The sequence below is a fragment of the Sceloporus occidentalis genome, unplaced genomic scaffold (assembly GCF_023333645.1).
Source record: "Sceloporus occidentalis isolate IW3139 unplaced genomic scaffold, rSceOcc1.0.p SCAF_57, whole genome shotgun sequence".
In the NCBI taxonomy this organism is placed as follows: domain Eukaryota; kingdom Metazoa; phylum Chordata; class Lepidosauria; order Squamata; family Phrynosomatidae; genus Sceloporus; species Sceloporus occidentalis.
The window spans coordinates 2,267,773-2,286,973 of NW_028317037.1; the positions used below are offsets into that span (position 1 = coordinate 2,267,773).

Here is a 19,201-nt window from a genome sequence, read left to right on the forward strand (position 1 = left end):
TTTTGTGTTGAGTGAGAGGTGCATTCCCCCTTTTTTGTTTTTATAGAAGAAGGCTATTGGGGTCATTAAAAAGGAGAAAGAGGGGATTTTATGTCCCTTTAACTTCTGGGCATAGGCAAAATTTAAGAAAGAAATTTGGGATATTTGCACCATTTTAATTGAGAAGGTGTATCACCTCTGAGATTGAAAGGAAAATGTAAGGCGTGTGCCTTTTACTTTGAGGACTGGAGAGCTCAGAAAAGACAGATGGCATTGCGAAAAAACTGAACTTGCATTGTTCTCTGAGCATGTGAAGAGTATGAAAAGACAGAAGCAGAGGAAGCAACACTTAGACGAGACAAAGGGCAATAGTGAGGCTGTATAGCCTTACCTTCTCACAGAAGAGAACAAAGAAAAATTGTTAGGAACATAGGAAAATAGTGGGTAGGAGAGAGAAAAAGAATCTCTCCCCCCCTTTTGAACTTGAAACAGAGAGGGGTGTCCATAGGGAAGAACATAGAAGAATGGCAATAGCAGACTTTAGTAAAGAAGGTAGGATACCAATTTTAGCAAAAATGAGGAAATCTATTTTAGCAAATCCTTTTCTGCAAGCAGACCTATGGAGTACAGGATTAAACTCCAAAACAAAAAGGACGAGGCAGAGGAGAAGGAGGGGTTCTCCCCCCCCCCCCCCAGTAATCCCACTATAGCTAACCCAGATGAAGAGCAAGAGAGACAGATAGACTGTGCTGGTAAAAGAAGTTCTCTCTCTAGGAAACGATGTATAAAAGAAGGAAGCAAAACAACACAAATGGAGGAAGAGTACAAGAAATTCAGACTTATGAGTTGCAAAAGTGTAGCACAAATCCAAACACATTAACAGACAGACAAATGAACAATTTCTAGAATCTGTTTCTAAACATGTACCACAATTTAGGTAGATGGGATATGTAGTGCTTTAGCTATGAGAACACAAAGCAACCTAGACAAAACCTTTTTCCTACTTTAGCCAAGACAGTTTTTACAGATAGACTATGCTGACCAAAGTGAGGCTTAACAGAAAGGAAAAAGACACTTGAGAACAGGAATTAATCCCTATCGAAAAACCAATGCAGCAAAGACCTTTGGACTAAAGGAAGGGAGCTGTCTTCAGATTTGCAAATCACAAACAGCCAAACAAGCAAATTAACAGATACAAGCAACAATTGATAGGATCTATAACAACCATGCTGGCCTCTGGCTGTTGCAATTCTTCAGCCAAGCCTGGGCAAATCAAACACATAAAGGAGACAGAGCGCAAGCCAAGCTGACTACTAGAAGAATGAGACATAGTTTTCCAAGCACACTCTAAGTACTGAATTTATTCCATAAAATGGTATATTCTCTTTGTCTGTAAGATTTGTGCGTCCAAAGAGAATTTCAATTATGCTTTATCACAACCAAAAACGCAAAATTAACACAGATTTGAGTGGGGGGGGGGGGAACCTAGAAACTCCTGTCCCTTTACAATTTCCACAGTTAAATAGGAGAGAACAAACTAAAGGCATACAGAATCCTCTGAAAACAGAATGTAGAGACAAAAGGTTGAGACAGTGTCACTCTGCCTGAGCACATGTAGAGTGCCAACAACAGAAAATAGTGAGAAATTTCTCAATCTCAATTTGCAAAGCAGGAACAGAAGAGGGGGTCCTTACTCAATTTGGAATTTCCTTCTGAATGATCTTATCCACTTGCCTCATGGGCACAAAGGAAAAAGCAGAAATACAAAAAACACAGACTATTGAATAAACTGGACTTACTGAGGGGAAGGAAAACTTCCTGTCTTTTAAGATCCCAACACTTACCAAAGTTCTCTGCAATGTTTAAAATGTCTGTAGGGTTTTGTGTTTCTCAAAGAGCAGTTTCTACTATTCCTTTCCGAGAACTACCTTCTGAGGTCTTTGTTCTGGGAGCTGAGGCTGAAACAGTGTGCCTGACCTCTTGGTCAAGGAGCTGGGTTGAAGCTGAGACGGTGTCATCCATTTTCACTGTTTTTCCCAGGGAGCTGGGCTTTTGCCTCTTCCAGGAAACACATCTCCCAGTGCCACTCCAATCTGAACCACGGGAATGGGAAATATGACCTCTGAGGTTCTCTTTCTCTGGCATGTCTGGCTGGAAAGGTTTCCAAAGCTTGGGGTTTTGTGGTTGAGTCCATGCCCTGTTTTCTGGGGTTTTGACCCTCTTGGCCTCGAAGTGCTTATTTAGGGTATGGTTCTGATCTCTCTGTTTGTAGACTGTAGTCCGAACAGTAGCAGAGGTGTCTCCAAAAGAGAGTGAGACATTTTTCTTTCCGTTTGGGCAAGGGGGGCTTGCTTTCCTGAGATTTACAGAGCAACTAGTAATATAGGGGCTCTTGGAATGGAGTCCCTTGGGGGTCTCTGGCAATTTCTGCTTGCTATGGTGAGGCAGGCCTTCGAGTGTTTCCATCTCTCTTTGGGGAATGAGAGAAGGCTGAGTAGGGCTTTTAGATGGATCTAAAAAGCGTTTTTTAAGGGAATTTTCCCTAGCTTTCTTCTTTAGGGCTAGGGACTTTTCTTGTCTCTGTGCTATCATCAGATGAAACTTTGAAGAGAGCTGCCTTAGGTGTTGGGAAAAGGTTTCCCAACCCGCAAATAGCTCTGACTCTTTGATTTGGCGTCCCAGAGACTCCTTGCTCTTGGGATGAAGTCCTCTATATATTTCACCCATGAACTCTTTATTCATAGCTTTGGAGGGGAGAGCTATTCTTGCAAGCAACATTTTTCTAGCCATGTATGTTTCTGGATCCTCATTTGTTTTTTGCTCTTGTGCATAGTATAAATCCTCGGCCAGTTGTCCTGGCCACAATAGGCTCAAGATATGTCCCATCCAGGAGTACATATCTTGGGACAAAAGGTTTCGACACATCACTGCTGCTTCCGGGTTGTCTCTGTCCACAGAGGACATGCACAGCCTAGCCAACTGTGTCAGATGAAATCCTGCAGCATATGGATAACTATTTGCAGCCCGAATCATCCATTTTATGCTCGTTTCCTGACTTAAGGGACCTAACAAATCTGCCATTATACATGCTTCTGCGATGGAGAAATGGGTTTGTTCTTGATTTGATGTTACTTCCCATTTTTGAACCTTGGCTGCCAAAATGGAATTTTCCTCCCTGAGGAGGTTGACTTGGGCTACCAATTCTTTAATCTCTTTCTTCATTTTATTGGGGAAAGCCCTAGCAATTTTGGGAGCTTATCTGAGTCTTATCCTCCAGTGGGAGGATGAAGGGCAGAAAAGCTGAGAAAACTTACTGTTCCTTTCCTTGGAAGAATGTCCTCCAAGTCTGTCGTGAAGCTGTAAAGCCTCTTAGACGTGACTGGCTTAGGGTTTAGACCCAATTTTTAGCCAAAGCTGGTGGATACCTTAAAAGGTTTGTCCAGTGAAGAGTCTGGGTTAAAACCACTTGCTCCAAATCAAAATTGGCCAAGACTTTTAGGGATTTATTGGCATTCCCTCCACCTTTCAACTCAGGTAGAGTTTAAAGCCAGGCCACTTCTAGTGTTCTGACTTTAGGATTTTTCTTTGCTTCAGCTATTCCTGCCTCTGCCGCTCCCAGCTGGGGCCTTACAGGCGATAAGGGAAGAGCAACCACTGGAACGGGGTAACCAGGTGGATCTCCCGGAGGAGCTAACGAGGCTGGAGGAGCGGGGGGCTGTGGGCAGGATTTGGGGGGCCGTGGATTGGCTTAGCCGTCCCACGGCCGAGTTTACCATCTGCCAGGCAATCAAGTGGGGTGCCGCGGCACGAGGCTCAGCCTTAAGATGATTGCCTATCTTCTCCCATTCCTCCGCAGAGAGTCTTCCCCTCTCTGGGTACCAGGGACACTGGCATGAGATCTCTGCGACTAAATTTTTTATGTCTCTCCGGGTGATTTGTTTATCCCCTGACAACCGCTTAACTATAACTCCCTAGCGTGAGACCTTTGCTTGGCGGTCAACGTTCCTCCCATACTCACGGGATCCTTTGAGGATGTGCGCGCAGACTATTCCAGTCGAGTGAGCTGGGCCATAGCCGCCTTTCCCGTATCACGTTAGGGTCACCAGCTGTCGCGGCAATGAGACGCAGAGACAGGAATGGGGGTGCAAAGCTTCTTAGCTGGCCAGGTCTTGGCCAGCCCCTTTCATTCACATCAGGGTTACATTAGGTTTACATTATCTCATAGTACATCAGAAGGCAATTTGCGGAATTAGGGACCAATGTGTGTTCAGGAGAATTCTAATTAGCAAAGGGAACAGGATGTGTACACTGTCTCAGCCGAATCAACATGGGCTTATCCAATTATGGATAAAGCATTGTCAACCAGAAGGTGAGTCATGACCTCGTGGTTTGCCAGCGAGGCTATCACATCCTATTCTTGGTAGACATTGCTATCCTGGGAGGGGGCGCACCCCCTGGGTCTCCCAGGGAATGCCACAGGGTTTGGATGCCCACCTTGGCCAAGACACACTTTCTCAGCCTCAAAGGGAGGCTCTGCCCACCCCCCAACAAGCCTTGCATGCCAGGAGAGTCCTCCAAAGTAACAACACACAACAACAGCCATGTTTCCAAGAGGTCATGGGGAAAAGGAGCCCAGGGTTTGGAAGCTCACCTTGGCCAAGAGACACTCTCTCAGCCTCAACGGGAGGCACTGCCCCCCCCCCCCCAACAAGCCTTGCATGCCAGGAGAGTCCTCCAAAGTCACAACACACGACAACAGCCATGTTTCCAAGAGGTCATGGGGAAAGGGAGGTCAGGGTTTCTATGCCCACCTTGGCCAAGACACACTCTCTCAGCCTCGAAGGGAGGCACTGCCCACCCCCCAACAAGCCTTGCAAGCCAGGAGAGTCCTCCAAAGTCATAACACCCGACAACAGCCATGTTTCCAAGAAGTCATGGGGAAAGGGAGCCCAGGGTTTGGATGCCCACCTTGGCCAAGAAACATTCTCTCAGCCTCGAAAGGAGGCACAGGCCACCCCACAACAAGCCTTGCATGCCAGGAGAGTCCTCCAAAGTCACAACACACAACAACAGCCATCTTTCCAAGAGGTCACGGGGAAAGGGAGCCCGGGGTTTGGATGCCCACCTTGGCCAAGACACACTTTCTCAGCCTCGAAGGGAGGCACTGCCCACCCCCCAACAAGGCTTGCATGCCAGGAGAGTCCTCCAAAGTCAAAACACACGACAACAGCCATGTTTCCAAGAAGTCATGGGGAAAGGGAGCCCAGGGTTGGATGCCCACCTTGGCCAAGACACACTCTCTCAGCCTCGAAGCGAGGCACTGGCCACCCACCAAAGAGCCTTGCATGCCACGAGAGCCCTCCAAAGTCACAACACACGACAACAGCCATGTTTCCAATAGGTCATGGGGAAAGGGAGCTCAGGGTTTGGATGCCCACCTTGGCCAAGACACACTCTCTCAGCCTAATACTGCAGAGGACAGGATCAAGATTCAAAATGACCTGAATAGACTAGAAAGCTGGGCCACAGCTAACAAAATGAACTTCAACAGGGAGAAATGTAAGGTACTGCACTTAGGGCGAAAAATGAAATGCACAGATATAGGATGGGTGACACCTGCCTTAAGGAGACAACGTGTGAAAGGGATCTAGGAGTCCAAGCAGACCACAAGTTGAACATGAGTCAACAGTGCGATGCGGCAGCTAACAAGGCCAATGCGATTTTAGTGTGCATCAATAGAATTATAGTGTCTAGAACAAGGGAAGTAATAGTGCCACTATATTCTGCTCTGGTCAGGCCCCACCTTGAATATTGTGTCCAGTTCTGGGCGCCACAATTCAAAAAGGATGTTGAAAAACTGGAGCGTGTCCAAAGGAGGGCGACTAAAATGGTGAAGGGTCTGGAAACCAAGCCCTATGAGGAACGCCTTAGGGAGCTGGGTATGTTTAGCCTGGAGAAAACAAGGTTAAGAGGTGATATGATAGTCCTGTTTAAATTTTTGAAGGGATGTCATATTGAGGAGGGAGCAAGCTTGTTTTCTCCTGCTCCAGAGACTAGGACCCGAAGCAATGGATGCAAACTGCAGGAAAGGAGATTCCACTTCAACATTAGGAGGAATTTCCTGACAGGAAGGGCTGTTCGACAGTGGAACACACTTCCTAGGAGTGTAGTGGAGTCTCCCTCCTTGGAGGTCTTCAAACGGAGGCTGGATGGCCATCTGTCGGGGATGCTTTGATCTGGATTTCCTGCATGGCAGGGGGTTGGACTGGATGGCCCTTGCGGTCTCTTCCAACTCTATGATTCTATGGAAGTCAAAATCTATCCCAGAAAAAGAGGTTGCCTGAAGGACTGAGACTGGTCCATTGCGACCTCCGACTGATACTCCTTGCCTAAAGGATCCAGACTGCCCCATTGGGATCTCAGGCTGATGCTCCTTACCTGAAGCATTGAGACTGGCCTATTGGGACTTTAGGCTGTGGCTTCTTTCCTGAAGTCTATAGTCTGGCCCATTGTAACTTCTGGCTCATGCTCTTCACCTGAAGGATTGGGATGGGACTATTGTGAGTTAAGGCCTATGCTTCTTGCCTGAAGGATTGACACTGGCCCATTGCAACCTCAGGTTGATTCTCCTTGCCTGAAGGATTGAGATGGGACTATTGTGAGTTAAGGCCTATGCTTCTTGCCTGAAGGATTGACATTGGCCTCTTGCAACCTCATGCTGATTCTCCTTGCCTGAAGGATTGAGGTAAGTATGCCCCTATTTCTGTCATCCAAGTCATTGATAAAGATGTTGAATAGCACTGTACCCCAGGCAGAACCCCTTTGAAACCCAATGGTCACTTCTCTCCAGGATGAAAAGGAGCCATTGTTCAATATCCTTTGGGTTCGGCTGGTCAACCAGTTACAAATCCATGTAATAGTTTCCTTGTCCAGCTTGTTTCATGCTTTTGTTTTATATACTGTTTAATTTGGTTAACTGATATTAAAAGATATAGCTATGAGATTCTATGATATGGGGTGCACTATAAACCTTTTAATAAATGAACAGGGATTGCAATCCTATATATTCATATGATCAGATATAAATCCAGAGAATGTTAGCCTTTTGGATGCCAGAAGGTTCCTCTCCTTCTTCAGAGCAAGAAGCAACACTTCAGCTGCCTTCTAGAAGAAAAAGCAGAAAGGCTTCCAAAAGAACTGAAGCCTTGGGCAAGTCTCCCTCTCTCAGCCTCAGAGGATGGCCATGGGAAACCCACTCTGAAGGAACCTGCCAAGAAAACCCCTTCAGAGACTCCCATAAGGTCACCATAAGACCTGGAAACAACTGGAAGGCAGACCCCAAGAACAACATTGGGAAATAGGGGCAAGCCTTGCCTTGGGAAAGTGTAATGACTGGGCTCCAGTCAATGGAGGTCTTCTTCAGGCAGAAAAGGGAGGTTTATGCAAATGCAGAATGACATCACTGCTACGGAAGGCTCTCTTGACCAATCAGAGAGCAAGATAAAGGTCCTTCTGGAAGCTTCCGTGAGAAGGAGATATAAGGCCTGAGAGACCAAGAGACAGTTGGGGGAATTGTGTCGGTTGGAGATCGAGAGAGAGAGAGTTAAAGAGCGGATCTTGGAAGTTAGTCTCAGAATTGGACGCTTAGGTTCATTTATTATTTTAATAGCTTGTGTGAATTGAACATTATATACTTACAAATATTGTACCTGCAAGACTCTTAATATCTTGTAGGACTTATATTTTACTTATATTTTGTTATTTATAATAAATACCTCCTTGGAGTATCTAAATCCTGTTTGGGGTCCTTTCCAACTTTTGAGCCCTTTCATCCTCCATTTTGGGTTCCCTGAAGGCCTCAGACTGCCAAGTGCTGAGACAGAGGCATCCATTTTATGTTCTGGCAGCCATTTTATTGTCTGCTTGTGACTGTGGGGAATAATGTTCCAGAACCTTCTCTGAGTCTCAGTTGAACAGAGGCCTCTCTTTCTCTCCTGAGGCTCCACAGTCAGAAGGAGGCCAGGCTCCTTGGGCCAAAAGGAAGGAAGTGTGTTTCTTTGTGTGTCTTTTGTGTGTGTTTTCTGAGAGGGTTTTCTTATTACAAAGCTCTGCTCCTTCTGGGGAACATGGGTTTTTAAAGGGATCAGAAATGGGGAGGATAGTCTTAATCCAAGCCTTATTCTTCTTCTTCACAAGCATTGGGCTTTGGCTTCTAAGAGGAGGCTAGTCCCCCAAACAAGGCCAAAAGTGGCTCCTTTGGGAGGTTTTAAAAGTCTCCCCAGTTTCCTTATTATCTTGAGGGGGAGAGAGGCAGGCCAGCAACCACAAAGAGCCCTCCTTCCGACCACCATCTTGAGGGGGAGAGAGGCCTATGTGAGAGAGCAGATGAGCTGGACTTTCCCCCTTCCCTACTGTCATTCCCTTCTTCTTTTGACCATCCATTAAGAACCCAAGCCCTTCCTCCATCCCATCTGCCTTGGTCCAGGCCTTGGAGGTAGAGAAGAACTACTGGACCTGATCCCCTTCTCCACCACCTCTCCCTTCTCCTTTTGTGTCGTGTCTTTTTAGATTGTAAGCCTGCGGGCAGGGAACCGTCTCACTAAAGAGTTGTATGTACAGCGCTTGTAAATTTACAGCGCTTCATAAATAAAGGTTAATAATAATAATAATAATAGATTTTCAGGCAAGAAGGGAGGAGACGGACCAGAATAACTCATATTACCAAGAATGAAACAAACCAACATAGAATTAAGCAAGAACAAGAAGAAGAAGGATTAGAGACTAAAACAAACTACTTATTTTGTAAAGGAAAACCACTATTAGGAGGCTAAAAACAAGACATGGGCGCTTCTACCCTTTTAAAACCGACTCAGACTGTATCTGCACTGGAGAAATAATCCAGTTCTGAAGTGTGTTAACTCTTCTGTTTCCATCCTATGGAATCCTGGGATTTGTAGTTTGTTGTGGCATGAGAGCTCTCTGGCAGAGAAGGCTAAGTGTCCAAAGGTAAAATCCCAGGATTCCATAGCACTGACCAGTTAAAGCGGTTTCAAAGTGCCTTATTTCTATAGTGCGGATGCAGCCTTCTTGGGAAAGGGGCTGATGCTGGGGAAAAGCACTGGTGAACTCTGGAGGTTTCAGCAGATGATTTATTTATTTATTCATTTATGATGTACTCCTTTCACATCCCCTAATCCCTGCCACTCTAAGAAGGCATGGAGTATCTGTTGTGTAGGGGAGCTGCATTGAATCTAGGCTAGGTCCAGGGGGCTTTGTTTGGTGCAGAGGGAGGAAGGGGATGCCCTCCTCTGCATCAGCCCAAAGGAGGCATATGTCACCTGCGTATCTCACCAGCAGGATGCTGTTCTCTGTGTCTTTGAGTGCTGCAGGGTTTCTTGCCAAGGCAATCCTAACCCTGGTCCCTTTTCTCAGGAACCTCATCACGGCCTCATTGGACACGGCTTTGGGGCCTCTCTTGCTAAAAGTGACCCAAGTGCAGGGCCACTAGGACCCCTGCCCACCTGATGGCTGACACAGAGGCCAAGCGGAGGGAGTTGGGCTCCAACAGAAAGAGGCTATCGAGGTACAACAGCTCTTTGGTGAGTCACTATCCTATTAGCTTCATCTGTGTCACTGCTGGGCCAATTTATGAAAGGAAGCAAATAAAATACTGTCCAGATTTGGCAGAGACAGTCCTGATTAATCCTCACATTTTCAGGGGCTTTTAAAAATGTCCCAGTTGCTCTCTTCTCCTCCCAATTTCCCCCTTCTCAGCTCTCCTCAGTTCCTGAGTGCAACTGAGTTTGCAGCCCATCAACTCAAAAGTGGGGAGAGGAGAGGAAAGAAGGAGACAGGATATGGCCCTTCCCAGGAGGCTGAACCAGAAGGAAACTGCTGTGCCCTTCCTAGCTTTTGTGATCTTCCTCATAAACAACTTTGGCCATCTTCCATGCCTTCTGGGTTGCTTGTCCACATGTGTCTTATTTTCCCCATCTATGAAATGTTGGGGGATATGGGAGAACATCTCTGCATCTAAATATTGGGTGGGCACAGTGGCCCTCAAGCCCAGAGTGCTCCACAGAACCTGATTAAAAATGACATTTGCCTCTCAAATGTGGCAAGAAATGTCTAAATGCACCATAATTCTTTGGTAGCTAAATGTACTGTATGTGTTGGGATAGTGAGTATCCTAATCAATCATCAATATCCCAGCCACGGCCTAAATTATATTATGTACTATGTTGTATATTGTATTTAAAGGATTCAAGACAAACTGGATCTCAAAGGCAGTAACTTTTTTCTTGCAAACAGAATTTAAAGTTTATATCCTGGACTGAATTCTGAAGTGATGAAATAATATTTGGGATGAACCATGTGCTTTCCTCCCCTTTTGCTTAGTCTCTCTCTGGATGAGGGCTATTTTCTGTTTCAGATGACCTTTGCTGATGTGGCAGTATATTTCACCGAGGACGAATGGAAACTGTTGACGAAGAAGCAGAGACTTATGTACAATCATATAATGATGGAGAACTATGAGAATGTGGCCTCTGTGGGTAAGGAACCGGAATCCACTAGCATTATAGAATCTCAGAGTTGGAATAGACCACAAGGGCCATCCAGTTCAACCCCCTTCTGCCATGCAGGAATACACATTCCAAGCACCATCCAGCCTCTGTTTAAAGACCTCCAAAGAAGTGGACTACACCAAACTCTAAGGGAGTATATTCCACTGTCGAAATAAAAAAGATATATAAATAAAACTTTATTTATATGCCACCTTTCCTGTAGATCAAAGCGATTCACAACATAGCAAGCATGTAACTGACGCTGAAGAACAGCCAGTTGGGGCTGATATTTATACTGAAATTGTTTCTTGGGGGCAGAAGCAGAGCATTCAAAATTGCTTTAGAATGTTTTAATTGCTTTGGAATGTTTCCTGGGTGGGGAAAGAACAGGATTGTCACACCGGCTCTTAGTTCCTTCTTAGCTCTGAATTCTGATCCCATTCACAAGCCAATGTATAGCACAGTCTGAAGGCGACACTCCCAGAACTCAACAATAACATAGCAGAATACAGAAGCAAATCTCCAGATATAGGCATTGGCCATGCACTAAACACTTTCAACACTTAAAAATAATTCACAGTCCTTGGTGGTTCTTTATCCTGGGTTGCAATATAAAACAAATATTTACTATCTCTCCTCTCTAGCTTCCATCCACTTCACAATCTCTTGTACACACAACTCCAACCCACATCAATCCGCATGTGAGCTGTATCCTGTATTGGTTGTGAGTCATCTCCTGGTGCCACACAGCATGAAGCATCCTCTGCAGTTAGCTTGCATCATGCCATGTGCTCTGACTCAACACTCTATGGCAGTCTCACAGGAAATGATGCCACTTTTCCATTAAAATAGTTTTACATATATTTAATGGAATATTATTCAACGGCCTGACTATCTGCTTCTACTGATTTCCTCATGGCAGTTCCCCTTCAATCTCTTCTTTGGTAGCTCCGATGAGTAAGGATACAATCATTATATGGATTTGGGGGCATCCAGAACACGGTCATGCTCAGTTCACTCACACCAATTTTATTAATTTGATCTCAAATAGGGAAGGGTGAACGTGGGGCTAAATCTTGGGGTAACACTTTCCTCTCTTAACATTGAGATTCAGTCTTGTCTGTCATTGTCCTCCTTTACAGAAGAATTTGTCAGGCATGAGAGAGTCCACACAAGAAAGAAGTCACATAGATGCCAGCATTGTGGAAAATGTTTTTCTTCAAATGCACACCTAGTGATACATCAGAGAGTCCACACAGGAGAGAAGCCACACAAATGCCAGCATTGTGGGAAACGTTTTTCTTCAAAGTCAGACCTAGTGAGACACCAGAGAATCCACACAGGAGAGAAGCCATACAAATGCCAGCGTTGTGGGAGATGTTTTTCTTCAAAGTCATGCCTAGTAAAACATCAGAGAGTCCACACAGGAGAGAAGCCATACAAATGCCAGCGTTGTGGGAGATGTTTTTCTTCAAAGTCATGCCTAGTGATACATCAGAGAGTCCACACAGGAGAGAAGCCACACAAATGCCAGCATTGTGGGAGATGTTTTTCTCAGAAGTCAATCCTAGAGACGCATCGGAGAGTCCACACAGGAGAGAAGCCATACAAATGCCAGCGTTGTGGGAAACGTTTTTCTTCGAAGTCAGACCTAGTGAGACATCAGAGAGTCCACACAGGAGAGAAGCCATACAAATGCAAGCATTGTGGGAAATGTTTTTCTTTGAAAGGACACTTAGTGAGACATCAGAGAGTCCACACAGGAGAGAAGCCATATAAATGCCAGCGTTGTGGGAAATGTTTTTCTTCGAAGTCATACCAAGTGATACATCATAGAGTCCACACAGGAGAGAAGCCATACAAATGCCAGCATTGTGGGAGATGTTTTTCTCATAAGTCAATCCTAGAGACGCATCAGAGAGTCCACACAGGAGAGAAGCCATACAAATGCCAGCGTTGTGGGAGATGTTTTTCTCAGAAGTCAATCCTAGAGACGCATCAGAGAGTCCACACAGGAGAAAAGCCTTACAAATGCCAGCATTGTGGGAAATGTTTTTCTTCGAAGTCATACCAAGTGATACATCAGAGAGTCCACACAGGAGAGAAGCCATACAAATGCCAGCATTGTGGGAAATGTTTCTCTCAGAAGTCACACCAAGTGACACATCAGAGAGTACACAAAGAAGAGAAGCCACTTTATTTTTGTCAATAACGAATATATATAAAATTTAATTCAGTGTTGCCAAGAAAAGGCCCTTGTGATTGTGTTTGTAAAGTTTATCTGTCCATATGTCTGTTGTAATTTGTTAAGTTTAGATTTTAATTGTTAATAGTATAGATAGTTGCTTTGGGTTGTGAGTTTGGCTGGGGGTTGTGGGTTGTGGTATAGGTTATCTAGATGGGGAGCTGGGATTTGTTGCAGCTGTCTAGAATAGTTATGGGAATGATAGCTTTTGCAATGTGTGGGATGTTGGCTGAAGAAAGTTAGAGGCTTGTATTAACAGAAAGGGCTAGTTTCTGGGGGTGGCAAAGGGGACCTTGTTTCCTGTGGGGCATAGACTGTGGGAACTGGAGGTGGGGGCTAGGATTGGAAGAGGCTTTGGGGCTTGCAGTGGGCAGTTCTGACTCTGTGTTCTCAATAAAGTTCTTTGCTATTTCAACACACTGGATTCTTTAATGCACAGAAGTTCTGCATTGGCACAAAACTGAACCTTTCTGTTCTCAGTCCTCACCTCCATTCCCAGCCATAAGAACAGCAGAGGCAAACACACATACACACAAATACACAGGATACACAAAGAGAGCTTGATTTCCAAAGCAGAGCCTTCCTTTCTTGCCTTTCCCTCCTGAGTCCAGCTCTGCATCTTGGGCTCCATTGCAGTCTCCTCAAAGGAAGAATGGAGGGAAGGAAGGGGAGACCACTGAACCCCCGGCGCATACCTTCCTTTCCCACAAAGGCCATAGTGGAATAAGCAGCAGCATATGGGCCCTGGCAATCCCTGCGCATGCTGAGAAGGGGCTTTGAGAGGGATGTTGTGGTCGGCCAGGACCAAAAGCCTAGGCGACTCCAGCAGCAGCTCATAGACCAGTTGTGTCAGCTTGGCTAGGGAGTCTGTTAAGGAACGGGGCGGAAGTAGGCCAAGAGAATCACCAGTCTTTCCCTAGTCTTTAAGCTGAGGTAAATACATTCAATGTGGTCCATCATATGGATAGGTATCCTGCTCAAGGAAAGATTGTCTTCATGGACCAAAGGTGCTCCCCTTATCTGCTCACTGCTCAGGTCTCCGTGAAACAAGCCAGGTCAGCCTATTGGTCCAGTAGGAGATCATGGACTATGTGTGTTTTATTTTTGACTGACCTGGCATTACACAAGAGCAGGGAAAGGTTCTGCGGTTGGTTTGGTATGCTCTCCAGGTCTTTTGCGATAGCAGGGGGAATGGAAAGGGAGAGAGATATCTGTCAGGGTCCTAATTGCATCCCCTCTTGCAACACAAAAGGCAGTACTTTGAAAAAGAATAGCTTTTATTGAAGAAGAAGATACATGTCATAGAAGTGACTTTTTTGTCAAGAATGAAAGAAAGTGTAAGCATATCCCTTTTATAACCATATGAATCCACCCCACTCTATTTACCAATGAAGCTAATTAATTGGATAGCCCTTTCCCGCACAGTGTTCTCCCGCCCTTTTCTGCGCAGTGTCCTCCCATCCGGGATTTTGGCAGCTCTCCTAAAAGCAATTACGCTCTCATGTGCCTTTTCTCAACCACTGCACCTGTGGCCTTGGACCACAGAACTCAGCCATTATGGCTGAGCAATATATATAGCTATCTATAATATAACACCCTATCAATCTCCATATAATAAGATACCATATGAAAATATATATGAAATATATGAAAATATAATAAGCACAAACCCATAGCAACATAATACAGTATAAAAATACCAATAACTCTCTAGGTTCCCCCTCCTTTTACAGAGACCAGTCTTTTAAACTCAAGCCTCTGTTAGAAGTATGATTCCCGCACATTCGAATCCTAGCAAACAAGCAGATTCTCTATTATTATTATTTACGTTATTTATACCCCGCCCTTCAGCCCTAATGGCTCTCAGAGCTGCTTACAATCATTATTTTTAATAAGACGGTTCCCTGCCCTCAGGCTTACAATCTAAAAGACAAGACACAAAAGGAGAAGGGAATGGTGAGGAGGGGAGGGGATCAGGTCCAGCAGTTCTTCTCTCCTTCTGAGGCCTGGACCAAGGCAGATGGACTAGAGGGAGGGCTCTTCTTCTTCAGGCTAGCCCTGGTGGAGTCGGGCCAGCCTATTCCCTCCCTCCCCGGCCAAAGGATGACAGTTATGGAGGGAGGAGCCTCTATCTTCAGGCTAGCCCTGGTGGAGCTGGACCAACCTATTCACTCCCTCCCAGGCCGAAGGATAACAGTTATGGAGGGAGGAGCCTCTATCTTCAGGCTAGCCCTGGTGGAGTTGGGCCAGCCTATTCTCTCCCTCTCAAGCCGAAGGATAACAGTTATGGAGGGAGGAGCCTCTATCTTCAGGCTAGCCCTGATGGAGCGGGGCCAGCCTATTCTCTCCCTCTCAAGCCGAAGGATAACAGTTATGGAGGGAGGAGCCTCTATCTTCAGGCTAGCCCTGGTGGAGCTGGGCCAGCCTATTCTCTCCCTCCCAGGCCGAAGGATGACAGTTATGGAGGGAGGAGCCTCTATCTTCAGGCTAGCCCTGGTGGAGCTGGGCCAGCCTATTCTCTCCCTCTCAAGCCGAAGGATAACAGTTATGGAGGGAGGAGCCTCTATCTTCAGGCTAGCCATGATGGAGCTGGGCCAGCCTATTCTCTCCCTCCCAGGCCGAAGGATGACAGTTATGGAGGGAGGAGCCTCTATCTTCAGGCTAGCCCTGGTGGAGCTGGGCCAGCCTATTCCCTCCCTCCCAGGCCGAAGGATGACAGTTATGGAGGGAGGAGCCTCTATCTTCAGGCTAGCCCTGGTGGAGCTGGGCCAGCCTATTCTCTCCCTCTCAAGCCGAAGGATAACAGTTATGGAGTGAGGAGCCTCTATCTTCAGGCTAGCCATGATGGAGCTGGGCCAGCCTATTCTCTCCCTCCCAGGCCGAAGGATGACAGTTATCTTAACATGACAGATTATCTTAAGATGACAGATTCTTTAGCCATGAACTCTCTACCTCTTTCTAGTATCTTCTATTAAAGCACATATTAAAACTTATTATTTTAACCCACCATAAATCTCATCTATTTCAACTCTAATCTAAACCCAAACCTATAACCCTTATGGCATGTATCCCTAAATGAATAAATGAATGAATAAATGGATTCATGACATATTGTGACTTCAAGCTGGTGCTGTTTACCTGAATGAGACTGGCCCATTGCGACCTAAGACTGATGCTCCTTGCCTGCAGCAATGAGATGGGACCACTGTGACTTTAGGCTAATGCTGCTTACCCGAAAGTTTGAGACGTGACCATTGCAACCTGAGGCTGATGCTGCTTACCTAAAGGATTGAGATTGGCGCATTGCAACCTGAGGCTGATTCTCATTGCCTGAGAGATTGAGACTGGCCCATTTTGACTTCAGGCTGATGTTCCTTGCAAGAGACTGGTCCATTGTGTGTCAGAACTAGTGTATAAGAGTTCTGTCATTAAGGGTAAAAATATTAGGGTTTGGTTATTAAAGTAGGAGTTACAGTGGTAGTTCATAGTAGGTAGTGTAGAGTGATGGGTATAGAAAGCACTAATGGAAAATGATAGAAGGACAGATGGAGTGGCTTTTAGATGAAGGGGGGCGTTGGAGAGAGGGATGGGGTTGTAGCTGTAGACTGGTTATCAAGGAGGAGTGAAGCTGGCTTGGGAACACCGCTCTTCAAGGTGAGGCTGTCTGGAAGAAGGGAAGGGAAGTATACACAACCTTGGTATCTATGCATCCTCCGCTTGTGTTGCTTTAGCTTGGGAATTGGGGGCTTGCTTAGTGAGGGGTTGAGTGGGTTAAGAAGGGAGCAAGTGCCTTTGGACTTCAGACTTTGCAAAAAGGTGTTAATGGATGTTTCTGCCTGGATCCATCAATAAAGCTTCTTTAGTTTCAAATGAGCTTGATTTTTTGAGCACAGGACTGACTCCAGATATCGCAGTTTGCAAAGTCTCACAGTTTTAACTCCAATGGAGACCCAGGAACAAGAAGAGTTCTTGGAGAACCCGGTGGTTCTGAAGATCCCGGTGGTGGAGGAGCATGCCTTCTTCAGAGGAACTAGGGCCAAGCCCAAGACTGGGAAACCTCCTGAAGCTCACACCTCCCAGGCCACCACTGGAGGATTTGGGTTTCCGGCCCCAGACTGGGGAAAGGAAGGCCGTTGGGGGGCAGAGTGACAGCCTGGGACCTGGCAGTGGGGGAGTCACTTGATAGCTGCCCCAGGATAGAAGAACCCCAGGTAGACGTTTATCGAATGGAGGAAGACATAAAGGAATTAAAGGACCTTATGAAGTGAATGGTGTCCAAGTTAAAGATGTGGAGGAGGAAGATGTCAGAGGTGAACCAAGGGCAGCTGATGCTCTTTCCCTGAAGCATTGGGACTGTCCCATTGTGACTTCAGTCTGATGCTCCTTGCCTGAAGCATTGAGACTGTCCCATTGTGACTTCAGTCTGATGTTCCTTGCCTGAAGCATTGAGACTGTCCCATTGTGATTTCCAAATCCTCCACCATTTTAGTCACCCTCCTTTGGACGTGCTCCAGTTTCCCAACATCCTTTTTGAATTGTGGTGCCCAGAACTGGACACAATATTCCAGGTGGGGCCTGACCAGAGCAGAACAGAGTGGCACTATGACTTCCCTTGATTTAGACACTATACTTTTATTGATGCAGCCTAAAATTACATTGGCATCACACTGTTGACTCATGTTCAATTTGTTGTCTACTTGGACTCCTATTCCCTTTCACACGTAGTTTCATTCAGCCAGATGTCCCCATCCTATATCTGTGCATTTCATGTTTCCGCCCTAAGTGCAGTACCTTACATTTCTCCATATTGAATTTCATTTTGTTAGCTTTGGCCCAGCTTTCTAGTCTATTCAGGTCATTTTGAATGTTGAACCTGTCCTCTGCGGTTTTAGCTATTTCTCCTAATTTGGTGTCATCTGCAAATTTGATGAGTATGCCCCTGATTCTGTCATCCAAGCCGTTGATAAAGATGTTGATTAGCACTGGGCCCAGGACGGACTCCTGGTCACTTCTCTCCAGGATGAAAAGTAGCCATGGTTGAGCACCCTTTCGGTTCGGCCGGTCAACCAATTACAAATCCATGTAACAGTTGCCTTGTCTAGCCCACATTTTACAAGCTTGTTTGCAAGAATGTCATGGGGAACCCTGTCAAAAGCCTTACTGAAATCAAGATATACTATATCCACAGCATTCCCTTCATCTAACAAGCTGGTAGAAAAAGCAGCTCACGGACTAAATCAAAAAAGAGATCAGATTTGTCTGGCATGACTTGTTTCTCTGAAACCCATGTTGACTTTTTGTGATTATGGCATTGCCTTCTAGATGTTCACAAACTCTCTGTTTAATGATCTGCTCCAGAATCTTTCCTAGAACTGATGTCAGACTAACTGGACGATAATTGTTGGGATCCTCTTTTTTCCCCTTTTTGAAGATGGGGACAACGTTTGCCCTCCTCCAGTCAGCTGGGATCTCTCCTGTTCTCCAGGAGTTTTCAAATATGATTGCCAATGGCTCCGATATTACTTTTGCCAGTTCTTTTAATACCCTTGGATGGAGTTCATCTGGTCCCGGAGACTTAAATTCATTTAGATTAACAAGGTGTTCCTCTACTATCTCTTTACTTATTCTGTGCTGAAATTCCCCTATTCTGTCCTCTGCTCCATTATCCTCAGGTTGAGCACCCTTTGCCTTTTCTGAGAAGACTGAGGCAAAGAAGGTGTTGAGTAATTCTGCCTTTTCTCTGTCTTCTGTTAGCATTTTGCCATCTTCTCCACGCAGTGGCCCTACCGTTTCCTTCTTCTTCCTCTTGCTGCGGACATATCCAAAAAAGCCCTTTTTATTGTTCTTAACCTCTCTAGCAAGCCTGAGTTCATTCTGCGCTTTAGCTTTTCTGACTTTACCCCTACACATGCCTGCTATTTCTTTGAATTCCTTTTTCGTGATTTCCCCCTTTTTCCATTTCTTATACATGTTCCGTTTCAAACTTAGCTCGGTTGAAAGTTCCTTAGTCATCCATCCTGGTTTCTTGAGACACCTCCCGTTTTTCTTTCTCACTGGAACTGTTTGAAATTGTGCCTTCAGTATCTCCCTTTTGAGAAAGTCCCATCCGTCCTGAACTCCTTTATCTTTTAGTATTTCTGACCATGGAATCGCCCTCAGTACTTCTCTAAGTTTACTGAAATCCGCTCTCCTAAAGTCTAGGATGCGTGTCTGACTATGCCTGGCTTCTCCTTTCCACTGTATAACAAACTCCAGGAGAACATGGTCACTTCCACCTAATGATCCCACTACTTGCACCCCATTAACCAAGTCATCCTTGTTGGTTAGGATCAGATCTAAAATAGCTGACCCCCTTGTTGCCTCTTCCACCTTTTGGACCATGAAATTGTCTTCCAGGCAAGTGAGGAATTTG

General features: G+C 45.6%; 2 protein-coding genes across 2 annotated transcripts in view; one reads left to right on the forward strand and one right to left on the reverse strand.

Annotated features, from left to right (window-relative positions):
* LOC149287687 (uncharacterized) overlaps nucleotides 1-19,201 on the reverse strand; it is a 159,145-nt gene that overhangs the window by 91,136 nt on the left and 48,808 nt on the right. The window lies entirely within an intron of this gene.
* On the forward strand, nucleotides 504-12,933 carry LOC149287691 (uncharacterized). Its single transcript, XM_089492551.1, has 2 exons — nucleotides 504-531; nucleotides 11,687-12,933. The coding sequence occupies exons 1-2, from the start codon at nucleotides 504-506 to the stop codon at nucleotides 12,754-12,756; spliced, it is 1,098 nt and encodes a 365-aa protein (XP_089348677.1). The 3' UTR covers nucleotides 12,757-12,933.